At 39.0% G+C, this 23,114-nt stretch overlaps 2 protein-coding genes across 3 annotated transcripts in view; both read left to right on the top strand.

Moving 5' to 3' along the window:
* Positions 1–997: 997 nt before the first annotated feature.
* COX7B (cytochrome c oxidase subunit 7B) lies at positions 998–7,193 on the top strand. Of its 2 annotated transcripts, XM_074277159.1 has the most exons (4): positions 1,003–1,157; positions 3,133–3,225; positions 4,673–4,797; positions 5,228–7,193. In XM_074277159.1, the coding sequence occupies exons 1-4, from the start codon at positions 1,118–1,120 to the stop codon at positions 5,303–5,305; spliced, it is 336 nt and encodes a 111-aa protein (XP_074133260.1). In that variant the 5' UTR covers positions 1,003–1,117; the 3' UTR covers positions 5,306–7,193. The 2 variants fall into 2 exon arrangements, with proteins under 2 accessions (XP_074133261.1, XP_074133260.1); XM_074277160.1 differs by lacking the exon at positions 3,133–3,225 and having other exon boundaries at positions 998–1,157.
* A 5,762-nt stretch (positions 7,194–12,955) lies between these two features.
* Positions 12,956–23,114, top strand: part of ATP7A (ATPase copper transporting alpha) — a 103,542-nt gene continuing 93,383 nt past the window's right edge. Inside the window, exon 1 of the mRNA XM_074277143.1 lies at positions 12,956–13,107. The gene's annotated coding sequence lies outside the window, so the exon portion shown is untranslated. The remainder of the gene's footprint in view (positions 13,108–23,114) is intronic.

Below are 23,114 nucleotides of genomic sequence, written 5' to 3'. Positions count from 1 at the left end.
GGTCCTGTAAAGCAGGTCTTAAATTATTCAGGTTACATAATAAAAGGTTCCCCTCCCCTCCTTTTTAAAAATGGTTGCTGGAAAAATGAATTTGAGGCTCAAGATCTTCCTTTCCATCCCAACGCTCTCACAAAATTATGTTTAGGGTTCTATCAACAGTTAATTCAACTGTCCCTAAAGTAAGAGAAACGTGCCAGTTAATTTTTGCTATCTAAATTAGGAAGCCCATGCCTTGAGGGTTGAAAGAAGTCAAAGACTTTCTTTTGTACCTACAATGTTTCTTTTGTACCTACTGTGTATCTAGTTGTATCTAGTGATTTTATGGGGAATATATCTGTATCTTCTTCACATCCGTCCTCTCACGTAACAAGAATTTAGATATAATGTTAGTGTTGCCCACGTTTTTGGTTCAGAGCCATATAAAAAATGAGTATTGATACATAATATTACTGTAAAATAATAATAAGCAAGGTAGGGACAGAAAGACAGGAGAAAGAACGAAAATAACCCAGAATTATCAGAGTTAGAAGGAAAAATAAAACAAAACAAGCCGCAGTATCAGAAATGGGACTCGACCCCTCCCATCCACCCCCCCCCCCTCGTCTTCATGCGGAAGCCAGAATACCCCATTTTGGGAAAACACAGACGCCACCTATAGTCTGACTGCACTGCGGTAAAATCTATTTGGTTACATCATTGAAAAGGGAGAAGGGCTCTACGAAAATTTCCTGCTCGGACTCAGGGTGCAGATCACGTTTTTTGCCTAGGAATACCATTTTTTATCGTCCCTAACGATACCCTGCCCGTGCCTCCGCCCCCCTTTATGTCTGAAGTTCAAAGGAGCTTCATTGGTTGAATTCACGATACCAGTCTTTTTTGTTGTCGCCGCTGGTTTCCTAAACTACATTTCCCATATGTCATCTCTAACTTCCTCTGCAGTAAAAACTTCTGCAGTTCCGACGAGAAATCACAGGTATCGCGGGAGTTACTTTTCCCCTTTAGTATGCGCCGCGGGCGGCCATTTTGCTTCTTTTGACTTCTTGCAAGGACGAAGCAACGCGCTTGGCGCGCTGTCGACAACCTGAGTCCCTTGTGGTTCCTTCTTGCTCTTTTGGCGATGTTCCCTCTGTTTAGGAGGGCCTTGAGCCGCTTCTCGGGTAAGCAAATTTCCTTTCTCTCGTAGACCGATTATCTCTCGAAAAGACAAGCTGAACCTTCAGATAACCTTGACTCCTTTTGTTCTCCTTCTTCGGGGTTTCTTAGTTCTTTGGACAGCACCCTTCGCCTCCTTTTGCGAACAGTGCCGTCCGACGAGCCTGCAGGGGAAGAGGTCCTCCTCATGTCCCTAGCGTTTCCCTGTTAACCCCGTTAGGTTTCTCGCCTCCCCGAGGAGCTGTCATTCCATGCCCTCATGGAAAAGGAAACCAAGCTGGCTCTCCGCTGACCTGGTGACCTTGGTAAAAGACCTCGGAGGGACCATTGGGGTGCTACATGCCCCCTCCTAAAATTAATCCCGGGATGGGCACTTGCCTTCCCCCAGTCCAGTTCTTTCCTCCCTAACCCCCCAATGCCTTTGCTAGGGTCTCTGACTTTGACTAGCATCTTCTTGCTTTCTTTATTTGCCAAGGATACCTTCAATTCTCTCCTCGGGCACAAGGAATTAATTGCGCTTTCAGGAGCATTTATTTCTCTGTATGTGAAAGGCTGCCCCCCTAAAAAACTCCTTCCATCTCCTCCCCTACTCCCACCATCCTCTTTACCCCCCCCCCCCTTTCCCCCCGGCTTGCCATTGTCAAAGACCTGGTCCATTTCGACTAGTGTGGGTTAAAATGTGTATTTCGTTCGAGATTGACCTTTAAAGTGTTTAAAGACCTGTTTTCTGTCTATAATTTGACCGAGACAGTATGACCTTGAGCATCTTGTTTCAATGTTACTCGATCTAACCTTTTTTTTTCTTTTTTTGCAGCAGTGGGCTGGGTGGGGTGGGGTTGAGGGAGGATGCTTGTATTATTGATTGTTTTGGAACCTAAAGGCAGCTTCTAAGATGGCTACTAAAGATCTGGCTCAGCCCACCTTTGTCACAATGGAAGCCCGAATTCATACCCCTGCAATGCGCTAAACCTGGAAGTCACATGATCTATGCAGAGCACCACCGCCCCCCTCTCCCCGCACCCCCTCCCTCCACCTGCCTGAGAAGAAATGCCTATCTTTAGAGAGGGCTAAAGCTCTATTAGGAAGGTTACATCTCTTATCTGGAAAGAGTCTTTGTGATATTGTGAAGTTTTTTGTAGCCAAATTTTTAAGTCTTTCTAGGAAGATTTTGAATGAATGAATGAAGCTTTTAAATTCATTGTATGCCAGCCACTGTGCTAAGCGCTGGGGATATAACAAAACAAGTAACTCCTTTTTTTTTTTCCTGGAGCTTTCTAATTCTGATAAGACTACACATAAAAGACCTAGAGTTAAAGAGGGGCCAATTGGGGACTAAGAAAATAAGATAAAAGCTCTCTGGGGCCTAAGGAGGGTGGAGTTTAAAAGGATAAGTTTCCTTTCCCCCCCTTTCCCCTTTTAGCCAATTTATATGCGCTTTGCAGGGTGGCTCATGGTCAAGGTCTGATGTATGTGTATATATATATATGTGTCAATATACATATATATATATGGAGATATATATCAAGAGAGATGGATATTTAAGCTGTTCAAAGAAATGAAATCTTAATGTTTAATCATCTTTTAAATAAAATTCTCTTCCTGTTTACTTGCTAGGAGGAAGGGAAGGAGATGGGTCTCATGGGGTCATGTGGACAACCTGGACTAATTATATCGTGATCATCCCGGTGCTACTTCATCATTAGCATATGGAGACCATGGCTGGATCTCATAAGAGACCACTTTACTTGTTTAAGAATAATAGTATTTTTGTTAGAACTGGAAGTGGCCTTGGAGATGATCTAGTCCAGTGGTGTCAAACTCAATTAGAAATGGATCCCTGCCGGCCGAATATTATCTACAGTGTATTAAAATTTTATTTTGTGAAACATTTCCCAATCACATTTGAATCTGGTTTGGCCTCGGGAGTTATATTGACTGAGAGTTTGACACCTGATCTAGTCCAACCCCCTCATTTTACAGATGGGGAAACAGAGGCCCAGAGAGGGGAGGTCCCCAAGGACCTCACACAGAACAACTCCCAGGCCAGTGCCTCGCTGCCACTAACCTCAAGAGGTTAGTACAGTAAATTTAACTTTTAAATTTTATGCCACCCATAGAGCATGTTTTAAAGCCTAGCTGAATTCAAGAAATAGAGAGCTGGGGGGAAATAATTTGGGAAAGGACATAAAGAAATTTATGCATGTTAATCTGTGGTGATAGTACAGTATCATCACATCTTATCTGGGAGGGGGTAACAATATGAGAGTTAGTTTTAGAGTAGGAAAGGGCTAGGCCTTTTTTGTGTGTGTTTTTTTTTTTGTTTGTTTGTTTTGTTTTTTTCCTTTCTCTCTTCCCTTCTTTCCCCCCCAGGTTTATACAGGATCATACATTTAGAAATCCCCTCATTTTACATGAGGCCTGTAGGGTTAAGTGCCTTGCCCAAGGTCAAAGGGAGGAATTTGAGTCCAAGTCTTCTGATTCCACTATGTAGTGCTGCTGTTTCTATTGCTTAAATTCTGTGACAAAGGATCAATAAACCATCACTTAACATTGGTGAATAGAATGCTCCAAATATGGGGAAATAGGTTCTGTTCAAAGGAATTTTTTTTTATAGGTATTGTACACATGGTGGGAGTCTGAATTCATTTGCCTTGCATCTCATAGTTTGATGATATATCTCTCAATGTAGCATATTAACATATTTTTTCAGATGATACATCATAGTGGCCTTGGAACTGGGGAGACCTCAATGTCTTGCAGTTGAGGAAAAATCAATTCAGTTACTATTAAGTTGGTGTATACACATATGCAGAACACTACATTCCCCTCCACAGCTTACTCATCCTTGACTACCAATTAGTAACTTAAATCCTAATAACATTTGATACTCAGATGCTACGTCTGGATCCTGATTTGGTATGTAGCCTTTGAGACCATTGTAGTTCACACTGCATAAGGATTTGCAATAACACAAACATTTTATGCATGCTTATGAAAGGGTGAAAAATTGAGGACTTTCTTTGTTCTACTAGATATCCTTATAAATTTAAACCTGATTTCACACTATTTGGAGGCAATGCCATCACTTGTAAGAAGAGCATTGACCGTGGAGTTCAGGGCCTGGGTTCATATTCTTCCTCTGGGCTTAGTACTGTGTGACATTTGGCCGATCACTTAACTTACCTAGGCCTCATTTTCTCATGTTTAAAATGAGGATATTCAACTAAATGATCTGAAGGCCCTTCTAGGTTCTAGATCTATGATCCTACTATCTTATTTGAGGAAAAAGTTGAGTCTTTTATTTTGGGTCTGGGTGAATTTCTCCATAGTGTGGTCATTTTGTGATTCTGTTATCTCCCTTTCTACTTTGTTTTTTGCTTTTTTTATATTTTAACTTTAAGGAAACATGAGGTATACAGTACCATAAAGCCATATATTTGCCCTTCATGATTATTGCTGATAACAATCAAGTTTGCCCTGATTTCTTGAAAACTGATATGCTTTTTTGTTTTGTTTTTAGTTCGCAGCTTTCAGCAAACTGTTGAAAGGCAGAACCATCAGGACAGGCTGCCTAATTTTCATGATAAGTATGGCACCCCAATATTGCTAAGTGGAGCCACTTTCTGTCTTGCCATTTGGGCATACGTAAGTACCATTGCATCCCCCTCTTAGTACAGAATTATTGCTAAGGGAAATGTGGAATGAAAGGGAACTTACTATTAGATGAGAGTGCTTACCTCTTACATTTACTAGATATTGTAAGTAACTAAGAGTTGATTATTTGTGGTTTTAACCAATGAAGAAAAGAGTCAGAAGTTTCTGGATATGGGACATGATTAACTAGCTATGATGTGGCTGTGGAAAATAAAATTTTGAGGGGAAAAGTATCCAGTGCAGAAATGGGGGGATCTGGGAAACTGAATAGGCAGTTTCCATGTATGTACACTCTAAATTGATTAAATTAAAGAAGCCTGAATTTTCCTTTCCTTTACAAGGGAATTATATAGGAAATTGGCTGGGGAGACCTTTCTAATGTTTGCCAGTGTATAACTGAGAGCCTTTTTTAATCTTATAGGCAGCAACACAAATTGGAATCGAATGGAACCTGTCCCCTGTTGGCAGAGTCGTCCCAAAAGACTGGAGAAGCCAGTAAAGGAGAAATTCCTTTCCAGCAAAGCTGGCATCATTCTGGATTGATTATTCCAGAATTATAATAAGAAGTTAAAAGGTAGTCTGTCATCTACTGTAACGTGGCATTATTCCTGTAATAAAATGCATTTGAAATCTTTGTTGTGTAGATCTTATTCATTTCCCATATAAAAAAAGCCTGTGCTCCAATTAGCTTAATGGTCTTGTGAATGTATTAGTATTAATATTAAGGAGCACTGTTGCATTTCTACATTAGCTTTTCCCCTTCCCAGCAAATGGAAATTTGGATACCACGGAAAAGCTAACTTGCTGTACTTATAACTTAAATAATTGAAAAGTAGCAGCGAGTTCACAAAGCTACATCCCATGTTACCTGAGCTTCCAAGAATTTGATATCAAGGTGGCCACCCAATTGCCATTCACTTCCTACTTTATCTTCTGTTAATAAGTCAAGGTGCTATGGAGCCTTTAGGGAAAGAGGTCTACTTCCAAGAGTTCAGCAGAATCAGTGAGAAAGGGTCTCCATCCTGTTCAGGCCATATCTGACAGTCATCTAGTCTCTGCTTAAAGACCTCCAGGGAAGGGAGAATCCACTGTTTCTTCAGACAGTCCCTTCCAGATGAAATCTAAATTTGCTTCTTTAATGACTTCCATCCCTAATTCTGCCCTTTGGGGCTAATCAGAATTTCTCTAATCCCTCTTCAGATAGCTCTTTAAATACTTAGTTGAAAATGATCTGTTTGTTAGTTTGAGTCTAGATTTTTATGGCTTGTATTGATGTAAATGTCTTCTTACATTGTCATTTAAAAATGAAAACATTTGTAACCTTGACACTTGATAATGAAAACTGCCTTCTATCCTACCCCCATTGGGGGAAAAAAAAAAAAACTTGTAACAAATATGTATAATTGAATAAAACAAATTTTTGGATTGACTATGTCCAAAAAATGTCTTGATATATAACCTGAATCCATTACCTGTTTTGTCAAGGAGGTAGGTATTGTTTCATTGAGTCCATTGAAACTGATTGATCAGAGTTCTTTGTCTTTTAAAATTCTTGATAATGTTATTGTATAACTTGTTTTTCTTGATCTGCTCACTTCATTCTGCATTAGCTCATAAATCTTCCCATGTTTCTCTGAAAACATCTCCATTTCCTATAGTGCAGTAGTATTCTATGACATTGTGATTAGCATACTTTGTTAAGCCATTCCTCAAGTGATGGGTATTTCCTTTCTAGTTCTTTGTCACCAAGAAAAAGTGTTATTCATATTTTTATTCCTTTTTTCTTCAATCTCTTTGAGGATATAGTCTTATTAGTGATATTGCTGGGCCAAAGGATATGTGCAGTTTACTAACTTTTCACATTGTTCCAAATTAATTTCTATAATGGCTGGGCCAGTTCACAGTTCCACCAATTGTACTTTACTGTATCCATTTTTCCCACATCCCCTCTGGCATTTGTCTTAACTTTTTGGTCAACATGTGTAATCTGATAGTTGTGAGGTATAATTTACAATTTTCTAATTAGTGATGTGGAACATTTTTTCATATGTGTATTGATAGCTTAGATTTCTTTGAAAACTGCATTTTTGTATCCTTTGACCATTTATCAATTGGGGAATGGCTCTTGGGCTTATTAATCTGAATCAATTCCCTGTTTTATTAGAGAAACTTGATGCAAAAATTTCCCAGTTATGCCCTTCTGATTTTCTCTGCATTGGTTGTGCCAAAATTTAAATTTTATGTAATCAAAATTGTCCATTTTATCATAAATTGGCTTTTGCTAGATAATGCAACACTGGGGAAGGGGGGGTATATGTTATGTGCTTTGCCAAGTGTTTAAAAAATATTGTGCTTGATGTGCAAAATAAAGTTTCATTGAAACCAAAGCAGATTGGTAGTATGTTTTTAAAGTAGGATATTGCCTGAAGTGTCTGTACACTGTAGCAAATCGTCTTCTCCTTTCAGTCTGGAAAATATTGCTTACTATCACTCCAGAAATGGTATGTATGCAGAAGTAAAAATTTGGTGCAAAAATACCCTGCAGATTCAATTGCTGATCAGGACTCTAGTTATACAATAGTTAGTTGTCTTGGCCATAATCACCTTAGTCTTCCTCTGTAAAATGAGGATTGGAAGAGATGATTTCCAAAGTTCTTAGTTTTAAATTTTAGGATTTTTTGAGGTCATTTGGAAGAAATCACTTAAGATGTTAATATTACCTAAAATTGCTAGAGAACTTAAATGTGAACAGAAAAAAATGCTTAGGCAAGAAAGCAAAAAGTTACAATTCATTTTAGTCTTAATTCATTGAAGCTACATCACAAGGAAATGCAAATAGTTTACAAAAACCAATAGAGATTTTAGTGCATCCATTCTCAAATTTTAAGTCTTACCTGTGGCATGTTTTCCTCATTTTGAAAAGTGAGGAAATAGGTTTCTGAGGTTTATTCATTAGCTGGAAAAGTCTTAGTTTTCACCTTACACTGAGGAAGTTGAAAAAGTTCCTAAGTTCAGAAGTACCATTCTAGGATATTCCTCTAGGTAGGACAAATCAAGCCTCATTTAAAACTCTTTGCTAAATTGGATCCAGCCTGCCTTAACATTTATGCCACTATTCACCTTTGCAATCTACCTTCCAGTCAAACTGTTCCCTGTTCTCATTCTTCAAAGAATAATAAGCTATATTTATAATAGGGAACTATTAGGTGTTTGTTAGGTACTGTGCTAAGTGCCTTACAAATATTACTTTATTCTCACAATCACCTCTGGAGATGTCTTATTTTTATACCCATTTTTATAATTGAGCAAACTGTCCAACAGGTTAAATGACTGCTCTCACAGCTAGTAATTGTCTGAGGTGGTATTGGAATTCCAGTCTTTCTGACTCAAAATGACATCTACTTACTGAAGCTTTAGAGGGATTAGGAAAGGTTTCTTAAGAAACTTAAGTTTCTTTAACTGTGGGCTGTGACCCCATAACTGAATGTGGGAGTAGAGAGGTTTATTTATCAGTAAATGTTTGATTTATATACTTATTTTATATTTCTAGAGACCCGGGGTTGAGTAAAAATTTCTCGGAAAAAAATGGTTATGAGTAGAAGAAAATTAAGTCCTTTCCTATAGAAGATGGGATTTTTATGTTTTGTATGATTTCACATGTATAATCAAAATCACATTTCTTACCTTCTCAATGGATGAGGGAGGAAGACAGGATTCAGACCTCAATATAAAAGTTTAAAAAAAAATTTTAAGGTGGGATTTTAGTTGGCAGTTGAAGGAAGATAAGGAAATAAGGGAGAGGTGAGAAGGGAGAGCATTTTAGGCATAGGGGACAGTCAAGAAAATGCCCAGAGCATTGTTCATGGAACAGCATGGAGGCCGAATCCATGGTGGTCAGAGGGTTATTTGTAAAATGTAAGAAGACAGGAAAAAGTGGGAAGGAGGATAGGTCAGAGGGCTTTAAACAGGATTTTGGATTTGAACTTGGAGGTGAAAGGAAACCGTTTGAGTTTATTGAGTATGAGTTGAGTCCATGGTTGAACCTGCAAGTTAACCACTCAGACCTTTGTTTCCTCATCTATAAAATAGGGATCATACTTGCACTACTTGTTTCCCAAGATTGTGAGAGAAGCACTTTTTAAATCTTAAAGTACTATAGAAATGTGAAATGTTATACACACTAAAAAGTAAGGTGATAACTTGCAGTGTAACTATTAGAGTTGAAAAATAAGATCCAAAACTAAGTGGATGCCCATCCAGAAAGGCTGAATAAATTGTGGTATGTGAATATTATGGAATATTATTGTTCTGTAAGAAATGACCAGCAGGAAGATTTCAGACTTACAGGAACTGATGCTGAGTGAAATGAGCAGAACCAGGAGATTGTTATACACTTCAACAACAAGACTATATGATGATCAATTCTGATGGACGTGGCCCTCTTCAACAATGAGATGAACCAAATCAGTTCCAATAGAGCAGTAATGAACTGAACCAGCTACACCCAGCGAAAGAACTCTGGGAGATGACTATGAACCACTACTTAGAATTCCCAATCCCTCTATTTTTTTCTCCTGCATTTCTGATTCCCTTCATAGGCTAATTGTACACTATTTCAAAGTATGATTCTTTTTGTACAGCAAAACAATTGTCTGAATATGTATACATAAATTGTATTTAAATTATACTTTAACATATTTAACATGTATGGGTCAACCTGCCATCTTGGGGGGAGGGAGGAGGGGAAGAATTAGAACAAAAGGTTTAGCAATTGTCAGTGCTGTAAAATTACTCATGCATATATTTGGTAAATAAAAACTAAAAAAAAAAAAAAAAAAAAGATCCACCCTATCTATAGTTTTAAACATCATGCCATTTTACTGGTAGAAAGCCTTCTTTCATGAACTTGATCATACTTAGGGTCAAGGGTTTGTTTGGTTTTTTTCACCCTTCAGATCTCCCAAGAAATGATTTTTTCATCCAGAAATTAGCCGTCACCTTGAGACTTTCACTAATTCTAAGGTTTGAAGGGTTCCTGAGATGATCAGGTTTACCCTTTCTTTAAGTGTTTTTCTGTCTGACAACCATCACTAACTCTTGTGCTACAATAACAATCACTTTTTAAAGAGTTGAACTCTCCTGGCCATATATATCATTCAAATAACATGCTTAATTTTTATCTTCCATTTAAATTTTTTTCTGTTAAGTATAGAGAGATTTGCTAGATAAACGAATATGAAGGGCATAAACCCTTTTGTTAAAGACTTCTTAGAAGTCAAGGGATATGAAGTATTTTAAGAGTTAATGCAGTATTACTGAATTTCTCCATATTTGCATTGTAAAATGAAATTAATCCATTATCTGGGAATTGGTCGGCTATTGTCCTTAATCATCTAAAGAGTAATTAATGAGCATGGTGTATCTCTAAAGTAGGGATGGTACTTATACTGATGGTGTCAAAAGGTAATTGGGTCTCAAATACTTAGGCACCCTTCAAATGCTATCGAAACATAACTTATCTATTAATTTTTGAGAATTTACATCTTGTTTCTATAACAGAGACTTGACAAACATTTTCAGGTTAGAAAGCTGAAAAAGCGTTGCTGAAAAGAGACATAAAATGGCCAAGAAGCAGGACACTACTTCTTAAGCAAAATCATGAGGTGTGCAACAAGGGTGACCTAGGTGGTATTTGATTGCTAGATAATATGCTAGGGCTTTGAAGCTGGGGATGATATACTTAAAACACTGAAGTGGAAGGACTGAAGACTCTTCCTACTAAGATATTTTTTAGATCATCTTCCTTTGCGAGCTTAGAGAAAGAAATATTCTGATGGACAGATGCCTTGCTAAAAAGTTCCAATGTTCAGTCATTTTTCAGTCATAACTAATTCTTTGTGACCCTATTGAAGGTTTTCTTGGCAAAGATATTAAATGGTTTGACATGTTCTTCTCCAGCTCATTTTACAAATGGGGAAACTGAGGCATACAGCATTAAGTAACTTGCCCAAGGTCACACAGCTAAGTGTCTGAGACTAGATTTGAACTCAGGAAGATGTCTTCCTGATTCCTCACCCAGTGCTCTTCCCACTGCACTCAAAAAGCATTTATTAAATGCCTACTATGTGCTAGTCACTGCTAAGTGCTACAGATTACAGACAATGTAAATCCATTTTGGTACATTCCTTAAAGGAGCTCATAATCAAATTGGGAGGGGGGTGAGGTATTTAATATGGAAACAGCTACATATAAACTAAATATAGTCTAGATAAATCGGGAATTATTTCAGAGGGAAGACATTCTTTCAGAAGCTGGGGCTTTGGTTGATACTTGAAGGAAACCAGAGTAGCTAGGACATGGAGATGATGGCTGGAAGGAGGCCAAGTCTATGGCTCTGAAAGGAGGTGAGAGGGCTTTCTGAAAAATTTCCAGGATTTCAACAATGTTCCAACCTCATGTCCCAGAAAGATTATGAAATGGTTTCCTATGTTTGAGCCCTGAGATTCCAAACCTGGAGATTTGCTCCAAAAACATGAAAAATGTTCACATTTTTCTGTGGGGGAAAAAAGGAAATATAATGGATGACCACCATTTGGGGAATCACTGAACAAAATGTCTTATATGAGTGTAATAGAATAGTAATGCTTTAAAAATGATGACTAGACACTTGATACTTCCTAGCTGTGTGTGACTCTGGGCAAGTCACTTAAACCCAATTGCCTCAGCAAAAAAAAAAAAAAAAAAAATGACCAGGAGAACTTCAGTGAAGACTTTATGAGCTGCTGCTGAATTTGTACCATATGCCTATAAAGATAGGGAGTGGAGCTGTGATTTCAATGAAAGGAGGAACTCCTGAAGGAGGAAAGTCACCTTCTGAGGCAGCTGAGATATTTTCTTTAAAACTCTGAGAGTTGTGTAGACTAGAATACTAAAGAGTAAGGTGATTTGTTTAGTGTCTTGCCTCAGAAGTAGAATATGAAAGCAGATTTTCTTGGCTTATAGACCAGGTATCTGTTTACTACGCCGCTGTCTGTAATGATATTATAATCAACTACATTACAGAAACAATTACAGAAGTCTAGTTAAGGACCAATCTCTATCCTGGAGAACCAACTCCTCTGTTCTCTATTTGAGGAGGGAGGAAAGACTATGAATGTGGATTCCAGCTCTGTTCTCGGCAAGATCAGTGTTTTCTTTCCTACAGGAGGAATAGAATATTATAAGAATAAAAGACAACAATGGCAGCAGGTTGCTTAACTTTTCTACTTTAGAATACGCAGTAACATTATTTTATCAAATCGTGAGCTTTCGAAGACTGGGCTCTTGTTTCTTTGTGTGAACTATGTTGAGATATCTCTAATTTTGTTTAGAAATGTAAGGAGTGAGTAAGGAAGCCTCCTGGGCTCAGTCTTCCTGTTACACTGCAGACATCCTTTTTCTCTGAAGCGGGACGATTTAGCAAGAGTTTCTTGCTCAGAGACACCCTTGAGAAATTATGTGTGTGTGTTATGTGTATGTTCCTACTGTTTTCAGAGATATTAGTCAATCATCTGTAAAATGAGGATGATAACATCCACCTCCCAGGGTGGTTATGAGAATCTCTTGAGAACACATGTAAAGTACTTAGCACAATACCTTTACTATATGCTAGTTACCCATTCATCTACCCATCTATCCTTTGTCTATCTGTGGGCAAGAGTACAAGGAATAACTCTCAGGCGCCCAGAAGCGTCGAATCTCTTTTATCTTATCTATGTATCTATAAATCTATGTATGTACGTATCTATCTTCATCTTCTTCATCTATGTAATCTATTTAATATGGGCTATGGGATTCAAAAAACTTACCGGAGCTTTGGGCTGCGTTTCTGTTTGGGAACGGTAGAGAGCGGGAGAGAACGCGCCATTTACCGCCTTCCTCACTCCGCTAGCTGCGCGATCACGTGACCGATCTCCGTTTTCCCAGGCCTTCCCGCTTCCGGCCGGGGCATCACCCGGAAGTGCGAGTAGCTTGGGGAGGGGTGAGTGAGTGGCTGCCGCGGCGCCCGGAGGGGAGGGGGAGGAGGAGAGGAGGAGGAGGTGGGACGAGAAGGAGGAGCCGGAGCTGAAGGGGAGTTGGTGTTGGTGCTGGAGGTGCAGCCACCGCTGCCACCGCCGCCGCCGCCGCCGCTGCCGCCGCCGCCGCCGCCGCCGCCGCCGCCGCCTCCTCCTTCTCCTCCCGGTGTTTGAGGCTGGACCGCGTCCGCCGATCGCCGCGCCCCCTCAGCGCTGGAGCTACGGCGCGGTGCGGACGTGAAGCTAGGTAAGCCCGGCGTGCCTCTTGGGGCGGGGGTAGGTGCGACCTCCTGGGCTGGCTGTGGGGCCCTACTCATTGACGTGGGGGGCTGTATCGGGGAAGAGGGACCCCGGCGCGAGCGCGCCCCCAGCGAACTAACTCCCTGAATCCCCTGTCCGGGTCAGGGTTGTGCCCGTGCCCCACCCCCTCCGGGCACTTTGCGGGGCGCCTGCCGCTGCCGCCTCAGCTTTAGGGGCATCCCTTTGTACTTTGGGCAGGATTCCTTTCGGAATCTCTTTTCAGAGAAGGCGGCGGGGCACTCTTGTCTTGTTCCGAGATCCTGGTTTAAAGAGGGAGGGCATGCACGCTGCTGGGTGCATGGGAGCGTATATTCCTTGTATGCTTGCCCACAGAAATAAGACTTCTCGAAGTTATCGCTCTGCCTGGATACCAAGTCCGAGCGAGCTCTGTTTCTGTCTTTCTGTTTCTTTCTCTGTCATTTTCTTTTACTGACACTGACTGAAGCCATTCCAAGCTGGGAGCAAGGAACCAGGATGTCAGAAATCATATTTTCCTTCCCGATCTCATCTTTATCTTAATTGTTACCTCTTCAGCTGTGGACACTGGCAGAATTTTTTCGGTCTGCCTAGTACCGTAGGTGATAATGAGACTTGAGAAAATGAAAAGAAGTAAAACAGGGTCCTTGCCCTAAGGGAAGTTAGCCTTTTGGTAACTTTTTTTGTCCTAGTTAGGACAGCAACCAAAGATTGCCACAGTCCCAGGGATTGAGTCACCAGGCAGCTAATCTTGTCCTTCCTTTAGGACCTCTTGAGTTTTGCTTGCTTATTTCAAAATATCCATCATCTGTGTTATCCTTTTCCGTGTGGGACGGTAGGTAAAACACTGGATCTGAGGTAGAAAACGAATTCAAATTCCTGCTCTGACACTTGCCAATTTTGTGACCTGAGCAAAAAACAAACAAACAAAAAACCCACTTGCCTCTTGATGTTTCACTTTCTTTCATCCTATAAACCTCCATGAGTGGAGTCCATCGAAAACGGGGATTTTGTGGCCCCTACATTTTGGGAACATTTATAATTGGGTAAAATATATTGTTCCTCATAATTTCTTTTGCTTTCTTCACTGGTTGTGAATTCATCTTTTTCATTTTTGTCGTTGGAAGTTTGATTTTCTTCTTTTCAAATAGGTTAGCTAATGGTTTATTTTTCTTAATCTTTTTTCTTACTTTCAGTTTTGTTAATCTATTGTTTGATTTTCAAGATTTTTATTTTGGTGTTTAAGCAAAGATTTTTATTTTATTAGTTTTCTAGTTATTTTAGCTTTATGTCCAATTCATTGATCTGCTTTTTCATTTATTGATTGAACCTATTTAGTGTTATCCCATTTTCTTCTCAGCACTGCATCCCTAAATTTTTGGCATGTTATCGAATTGTTGTCGTTATCTTTGATGAAAGTGATTGTTTCTATGATTTGTTTTTTTGATCCAATGTAAGTGTTTAATAAATACTTTTTCACTCATTCATGTTAGATGTCTTTTTTTTTTTTCTTTAAGGTTTGCAAAACAGTTTGTATAGTCTTGGTTCTCAGGCAACTATATAAAATGCTAGTGAAACAACACTTGAACTAACAACAAGGTTATTCATTGTAGTCAATGAATCTCAGTAGAGTTAAACAAAGCTTACGTAATTTTTGTAGAGCATTTGCTATATTTGTTATACAAAAAAAGAAAGATATAATGACCCACTATTACAGCCTTGTCAGTGTTTCAGACGTAAGCAATCATGGCTCGAGGGTAACCATATAATGCCATCATTATTGGATTATAAATCCATGCAAACTCATACCAAAAAGGGAGAAAAATGCAATTATACTCATACTATTACTTATTATGAATATATTACATACTCATACTATTTCTTCCTTCTTACTAAAAATGGCTCTGAACATTTAAGTTTTCCAAAATCACTCAAGTACTTTGAGTAGGTCCCAGAATCACACACATCCCCCTCCTTCTCATCTGCTCTCCAATATCAGTATTACTGCTTTTTCTTACATCTCTCAGTTTTGACTGTTTCCTCTAATGCATTTTACTCATCTTAATAGAAAACATAGCACAGAGCCTGAGCTCTACTTTCTAGGTAGCTTAACATTAAATAAGGAAACCCCCAAAGTACCACTGGCCTTCTGCATTTGGCATAAAGTGTTCTTTTTCATTGAAGAATTATGTCCAGAAGGACTGAAATTTATTCCAAGTAGAGAGCAAGAGTTAATTAACCCTGACTGTGACTTATACTCTGAAACAGCTCCAGGCTGGATGTTACTATTTTATATCCTCCCTGATGACTGACTCCTTTTATCTAAATATTAAAGCACTTGACAAACACTTTAAGGTTCTTAACCTGTCAATGGGGAAAAGGACTCCATTTGCAAGTGGCAAAACAGGGTAAAGGTTTGCCTCAGGTGAGCTACACAGTCCTTAGAAGAATCTGGGCATGGGAGCTGAGTTTTGACTCACATTCTCTCTACTAAGCCACTATCCCAATTTCTTTTATTAAGATGGGGTAATACCAGTTTGCCATAATCTTTTTTATGGTCTACATGAACCAAAAGCAAGGTCAATTTTTAGTCTGTGAATAACCTTCTTAAATGTTACCCAGTAGTCTTCTTGTTATGTGATCATTTGCTAGCCTGCTTCTTGAGATAGTACAGAAGCACAAGTAACATTCCTTTAGATGTTTCATCAGAGTGAGTGTTCTTTTTGGTCTGCAAAAATGTTTCTAGATTTTGCATCATTGACATTTTGGATAGAAGTAACTTCATCTAGTTGAGCTTGAGAAAGCCCTTGTTAAAGCCTGTTTGGATTATAATACAATATTTCCTTTCTTAAAGGAAATAGTTATTTTCTTTCCATTCTGCTTTAACTAGCTATATGTTTCTTCCACCTAGGCTTAGTTAGGATCATGCAAGTATATCTCACAAAGGGAAATGTACATTTTTTTAAACTAAAAATAATAATAAAAAAAAAAACCTCCAATGAACCTTAGCCATAAGGTAGGAAGCTGGGAGTCTTGACATACTGGTCTTTTACTAATGAATACATTTTAAATGTTAGGATGAAAAGGGTGTTTCGTCTCAGTGCAGTTCTTTTAGCCTGGCTGACTATAGTGATAACATATGAAAGCTACTTGATTTATTTTTAAAATGACATTTTTAAAAAGGTACTTTATATTAATACCCACAGGTATAGTTGTGAAACCCAGGCTAGCTCCTCTGAAGGGCTCAGAATAAGTCCTTGCCCCACATTGTAGGCACCAAAATGTAATGTCCTATCCTCTCTCAGTTATAATCCTTCTCTGGGAGGAGGTTTCTTTTCTGTATAATCTTTTCCTCTGTGAGCAGGTTTCTTGGGAGGCTTATGGAGCCTTCCCCTCCAAAAGTGTGGGATTGCTGGACTTGTGAATCCACATAACGGCTTCTCTTTGATTCAATCCAGACTGCCGTCCAAACTCAATGTCCCAGTCTAGACGGCTCTTCAGACTCAATGTTGCCTCTTTTTATCCTCCCAGAGAATGGGCTTGTGGGTAATGCAGGGGCTTGTGGGAACTCCTTCAACCAATGAACTTGCTTCTTTAAAGTATTCCTTTCAAAGGTGAAAACCCCCTTAAAGGTTTGAACTAAAGGTGTGAATTCTGAACTAGAGAATTGTTAAGTACCAACTTAGCACTTAGTAAGAACCTAACATATAGTTTGTTTTTATTTTTTTCACTCAGTTTTTATTTTTCTCAATTACATGTAAACAAAAATTTCTAACATTTGAGTTGGTTTTAAATATTGAGTTCCAGATTCTCTCCCTTCCTCCTTCCCCTCTCACTTCCTTTAAAAGGCTAGCAATTTGATATAGATCTACATGTGTAGTCATGCAAAACACTTCCATATTAGACATGTTGCAAAAGGAAAGCACAGACCAAAAAACCCCAAGAATAATAAAGTTTTAAAAGTATGCTCCAATCAGACTCTATCAGTTCATTCTTTGGATGTGGATAGTATTTTTTCACCATAAATACTTTGGAATTGTCTTGGATCATTATACTGCTGAGAATAGATAACTCAGATCATTGTACGGTATATATTATAAATTATTGTTATCATACCCAGTGTTCTGGTTCTGCTCACTTCGTGTCAGTTCATCTAAGTCTTTCTAGATTTTTCTGAAAGCATCTTGCTCATCATTTGTTTTTTTTTTTATTAAAGTTTTTTTTATTTTCAAGACATATACATGGATAATTTTTCAACATTGACCCTTGGAAAACCTTGTGTTCCAAAGTTTCCCCCCCTTTTCTTTCCCCCTTCCCATAGATTGTTCATTATTTCTTAGAGCACAAATAGTCTTCCATAATAATTATATATCAGTCATCCCCAAATTGATGGGCATCCTCTCGATGTCCAATGCTTTACCACCACAAAAAGAGCTGTTACAAATATTTGTGTAAATATAGGCCCTTTTTCTTTTTCTTTGATCTCTTTGGGATACAGTGGTATTACTGGGTCAAAAGGTATGCATGATTTTATAGCCCTTTGGACATAATTTCAAATTGCTCTCCAAGATGGTTGGATCAGTTTACAGCTTGACCAACAGTGCATTAGTGTTCCTATATTTCCACATCCCTGCCAACATTTGTCATTTTCCTTTTCTATCATATTAGCTAATCTGATAGGTATGAAATGGTACCTTGCAGTTACTTTAATTTGTTTTTCTTTAATCAGTAGTGATTTGAATGACCTTATTTTTAAATGCATGCTGATGGCAGCTATATGTAGCATGCCAGTTGCAGCATGGTAGCTTCCTGGGGTGTGGTCAGTTGGTGGCAATAGAACAGAGTTGGAAGATACCTTTGAGGTCTTTTTTTAGCCTGACCTCATTTTATGGGTGAAGAAACTGAGTCCTTGAAAGGATGAGTGACTTGGGCAAGGCCACAGGTAGTACCTGGGATGACAGAGTCATCAGACTGCCCTTATGGGGGGGGGGGAGCTTCAAGAACTCTGAATTCTAAATTGTGGCTAACTTGTGGGATGTTAGGCAGGTCATTTTGTTCACCCTCTAAATCATAGATTCCAAACCCGAAGCAGACTAAAGATCAGGAAACCGAGACCCCAGGAGTCATGAGAATATAAATAGCAAAAGGAAGAATTAAGCAGATAGGTGGCAAAGTAGGCACCTGCTGGACACCATGGATAGTGTTGGACTTGGAGTCAGGAAGACCTTAATTCAAATTGTGCCACAGACAGTAGTTATGTTACCCTGAATAAAACATTTAATGCCTCTCATTCCATTTTTGTTCATTGGAGATGATGATAGCGCCTACCTCACAAAGTTGTTGTGAGAATTAAATAATGGAGGCAAAACACTTTGCAAACCATAAAGTGCTAATATAAATGCCAGCTATTATTATCATTGAGTCTCAGTGGATCAGAAGGCATTTATTAAGTACCTGCTGTGTTTCTGGCACTGCACTATATATTAAGGGCTGGGGATACAAAGAAACACAAAAGACAGTCTGCTTTCAAAGAGATTAATAGGAGAGACAACTTGGAAACAACAATATACAAACAAGACACAATCAGTTTGAATTCTAGATAATCAACAGAAGGAAGGCACTGACATAAAGGGACATTGAGAATGGCTTCTTAGAGAAGACATAACTTTAGTTGAGACTTAAAGGAACTAACCTCTTCTCTGTAGTGTTATTGACTTACAGTGCTATCAAAGCATGTCATAAAATCATAGTTGTAGAAGCCTTTTCCCTGGTCTGTGACTACAATCCTTACTTTTACAGAATTGTCTCACCGAAACCTTTATGTGACAGGGGGAAGGGACCTGGAGATCATCTAGAACCCCATCATTTACCAATGCTTATTTTAATATTTTTAAGTGGCATCAATTATAATTAAGTGTTGCTGTTTGAAAGTGTTAAACACTGTAAAAATCACCTGCAAATCCTGATTGCCTATTGTTGTCTTATCCCATACCAGATTTGGGTCTTGGTGATTTTGTACAACCTAACTCATTTTGACTTTGTCTATTTCACCTTTCTAGATGTCACTTTTCTTGTATGTAAAAGAAAGTTTTTGACTTAGATGATCTCCTATGCTTCTTTCTAGCTTTGAAATTCTGTGATAGCATCTTCTCTTTCACCAGTTGTTAAGATCGGTTGGACATGTCATGTACTCATCATGTACAGTAAATTTTCATTATTAGATTGAAGAATAGAAACTTTATATATATCTGCTAACTAATTTGGCCATTCAATTCAACTCTGGTATTCTGGGAAGCTAATAATAATACTACTAGCAATACTAATAATACACATTTGTATAATACTTTAAGGTTATAAAGGAAATGACTTTGTCCGAAGAGTTGATAGTCTAGTTATCATTTGCCAATGAGGGAAAGATAAATTCTTCAGTCATTCTATTAATACTGAAGAGCTGTCAGTGAGGATAGAACAACCCTCCATAGCCTCGGTCCCTTGAAAGAAAATCCTCAAGACTATTAAGATGAGTAATTGTAGCTGACCTCAAGTGTCATCGAGGCATTTGGAGGTGATCCTTAAGATAAAAGAAGCTTATTTGGAATTTAGTTGTTGGCTTTCCTAATGTGTTGTTCCTTTCGATTCCAGGGATGGTAAGTCATGTCTGTATAGGTCCTTAACCTTTTTTTTTTTTCCCCCCCTGAGGCTGGGGTTAAGTGACTTGCCCAGGGTCACACAGCTAGGAAGTGTTAAGTGTCTGAGACCAGATTTGAATTCAGGTCCTCCTGAATTCAAGGCTGGTGCTCTATCCACTGCGCCACCTAGCTGCCCCCACACATCATTTCTAGTAGTACATAAATATCCCATTACATTCATTTACCATCATTTGTTTAGCTATTCCTCATCTATTACTCATTTTTGAAATTTTATTTTCCAACTTGCTTTTTTTTTTTTTTTAGTTTTAATTCCCTCCCTCCAACCCTACCCCCACTCCTTGAAAAGGCAAGCAATATGATCCCAGTTATTCATGTGACGTCTTACAAAGCATATTCCCATATTAGCTGTGCTGAAAAAAAGGAAGAAAATAGAAAAAATATTCAATCTGTACTCAGAATTTATCAGTTCACTTTCTGAAGGTAGATAATTTTCATCACAAGTCCTTTAGGATTGTCATGGATCATTGTCTTGATCAGAGTTGCTAAATCTTTCATAGATCTATTGTAATAGATCATCATGACAGTGCATAATGTTCTGCTCATTTCACTTTATATCAGTTCATATAAATCTTCTCGGGTTTTTCCAGAGCCATTCATTAGATCACTTTTTTATAACACAATACTATTGCATTACAATCATATACCACAACTTATTCATTCATTCCCCTAATTGGCGGGCATACCTTCTATTTCCAATTCTTTACCACCACAAAAGAAGGGAAATGTCTTGGATAGCTACCAGAATTTTGATTGGATGATAGATGTGTATCAAGTGAACCTCAAAGAAGAAGCAACTACTGTATGATGGTGGTAGAGGAAGAACTTGGAAGTGCAATGGGGAACAAGGAGTATTCCAACTCCTCCACCATGAGCAGTGAGTCAGCTGAATAAGTGAAAATGCAACTAGTCTTAAAGAGAAAGGTCAGGAAGTTGTATCATTAGTCCTGAGCTAGGTCTGTGTGAGAAGGGTGAAATGGAGAAGTAGGAGAGGAAAATATTGGAGACTAAAGCAAGTTTGTTACATTGTTAGGGAACCCTGGAAAAGGATAGGTAGCTTTAGATTGGAACCTGGTGGGAAAGGAAGGATGAGTTAAAGAGGGATAGCATAAGAGAGCAGATGAGTTGATGAAGAATGGGGTTTGGACTATGACGGTCACGGCTTCAGAATTACTGCTATGGGAATGCTGTGAGTTTGTGTCAGTCATTGAAGAATAAGTTCAGGTAGGGTATTAACATTTGGCTTCAGAGTGCAGTTCTCTAAGACTAGTAAGGTAGCTAAGTGTCACAGGAGATGGATGCTGGGCTTTGAATTAGGAAAACCTAAGTTCAAATATAACTTCAGGCACTTCAAGTCATTTAACCTTGCCAGCTTTCATTTCCTCAACTGTAAAATGGGAATAATAATAATAGCACTGACTCCCAGAGTTGTGAAGATAAAATTAGATAATATTCATAAAGCATTTAGCATACAATGCAGGCACTTAAATGCTTTTGTCCTTCCCTTTCTCTCCAAGGGCATTTGGCCAAATGGACCTGTGAGAGAGGCCACGGAATGGTGTTCCTCTCCCTTTCCCCTAGGCAGGCCAAACCAGGAAACCAGAGGGAGGGTGATCAAATTAACCTGGACAGACAAGACTAGACCAAGCCAGGAAATGGACAAAGGGAGCAGGATGGAATGATGTCTCCCTTTGCCCCAGCAGTCAAAATCTGGTCAAGGAAGGCAGCACACGATAGTGCTTCTGATGTTTTAAAGGATTCCCAATGTAGCCTAAAATAGAAAAATAGATAGACCGACTGTCTAGCTAGGGAGAAACTAATAGTGTCGAGAGACATTATATCATTATCTCTACTGTAGAGGAGGGAAAGCCAATTTTGACATCCAGAAGAAGACCTTTGGTTGAAGTCTTGCCTCCGATTCATATGGGTTTTGTGATTGTAAGTCATATATCTCTGAATGCCCCACATGACTGTCTAAGGCCATGAATTGTAAAGTAGGTACTGAACTGCATTGACAGAAAGTTTCTTCATAGGGAGAACCTATACCATGAAATGAGAGGTTTGGTGCAAAGAAAAACGACTCTAGTGTAGTAATACTCTGAAGCAGTTTTCATTGATAAATACTGAAAGCAACCAACATACCTTTGTTCTGTAAGTCAGCATGTTCAAGGTGTCCTAATCTTGGTAAGATCCAAGACTTACTAATGGAATAGACCTTAGGGGCCATCTAGTCCAACCACCTAAGTTAACAGATGAATAAACTGAGACCCAAAGAAATTGTCACTTGGCCAGCGTCACATAGGTAGTAAATAACAAGCTGGAATTTGAATCCATGTCCTCTTCAGAATGGATTGTGTGATTGAAGTGTAAGGGAAACTGAAAGCTAGACTAAGATATTCTTGTCTTTCAGGTGTAACACACACACACACACACACACAGCTTAGCTGGATATAGGAAGACAAGGCAGCCTAACAATATGCTAGCCCTCTCCCCATCTTCCTGGGAAAATCCTTGGTTTACTGTAGGAGAGACAAGGCACCCGCTTGAAATGCAGGCCTGCTGACTATGATGGCTCCCCTGAATGTGAGCATCTGCTGGATAGGAGCTCTGGTTGGATGCTGCTCTGGAAATGGACAGTATTAGTATTGTTTTGTTTTGCGTATTTGAGGACACTGAGGCCAAGGTCACGGTCTCTATCCCTGTGTGGGAGATCCAGCTTCACACCAAGAAAACCATGTAGAAGGATGGCTGTGCTAGGTATTGATCTCACCTATGCCTTTGTAGTTTAATAGTGGATGTGTATTTAACTATTTTAGTTTTGCAAAGCACTATACTTAAACTTTCTCATTCAGCTCTTTCCTATGTCACACTTGATTCTGGACTGTGTTGCTCTACTTGTTTGACAGTATGGCCATGCTGCTCCCTGGTAGACCGGACTAGACTGTAAGCTCTTTGAAGACATTCTATCTTTTTCATCTTTGTATTCCCCCCCCCCCATCTTCCATGGAGGGCCTACTGTATAGGTGTCCAGGAGATGCTTATTGAATGAATGAAGAAATTATACTGGGCTTGTAATATTAATAATGCTTTCAGGAGCTGGTCCAAGTCTGCTGTTTGACCCACTGTGCCACACCTCTGTTAAGCTACAGAGGGTCCATTGTGCGTTTCCAAGCAGGAGAATGGCATGCCGAAAACCACCTTTTAGGAAGATTTATCTTGTAGCAATGTTCAGGAATGAATGGAGGGGAGAAGGACTAGAGTCATAAAGGCC

This window comes from Sminthopsis crassicaudata, chromosome X, assembly GCF_048593235.1.
Source record: "Sminthopsis crassicaudata isolate SCR6 chromosome X, ASM4859323v1, whole genome shotgun sequence".
Taxonomy (NCBI): Eukaryota; Metazoa; Chordata; class Mammalia; order Dasyuromorphia; family Dasyuridae; genus Sminthopsis; species Sminthopsis crassicaudata.
Note: the sequence above shows the minus strand (reverse complement) of the source record. Positions and strands in the feature narration are given on the sequence as shown.

What these genes read in the sequence shown, in the direction of transcription:
- COX7B (XM_074277159.1), top strand. Translation starts at nt 1,118, where the DNA reads ATGTTCCCTCTGTTTAGGAGGGCCTTGAGCCGCTTCTCGG. An exon ending in GGCCTTGAGCCGCTTCTCGG is followed by an intron (nt 1,158 to 3,132) that starts GTAAGCAAATTT and finishes CTCATTTTACAG; the next exon opens with ATGGGGAAACAGAGGCCCAG. An exon ending in GTCTTGCCATTTGGGCATAC is followed by an intron (nt 4,798 to 5,227) that starts GTAAGTACCATT and finishes TTAATCTTATAG; the next exon opens with GCAGCAACACAAATTGGAAT.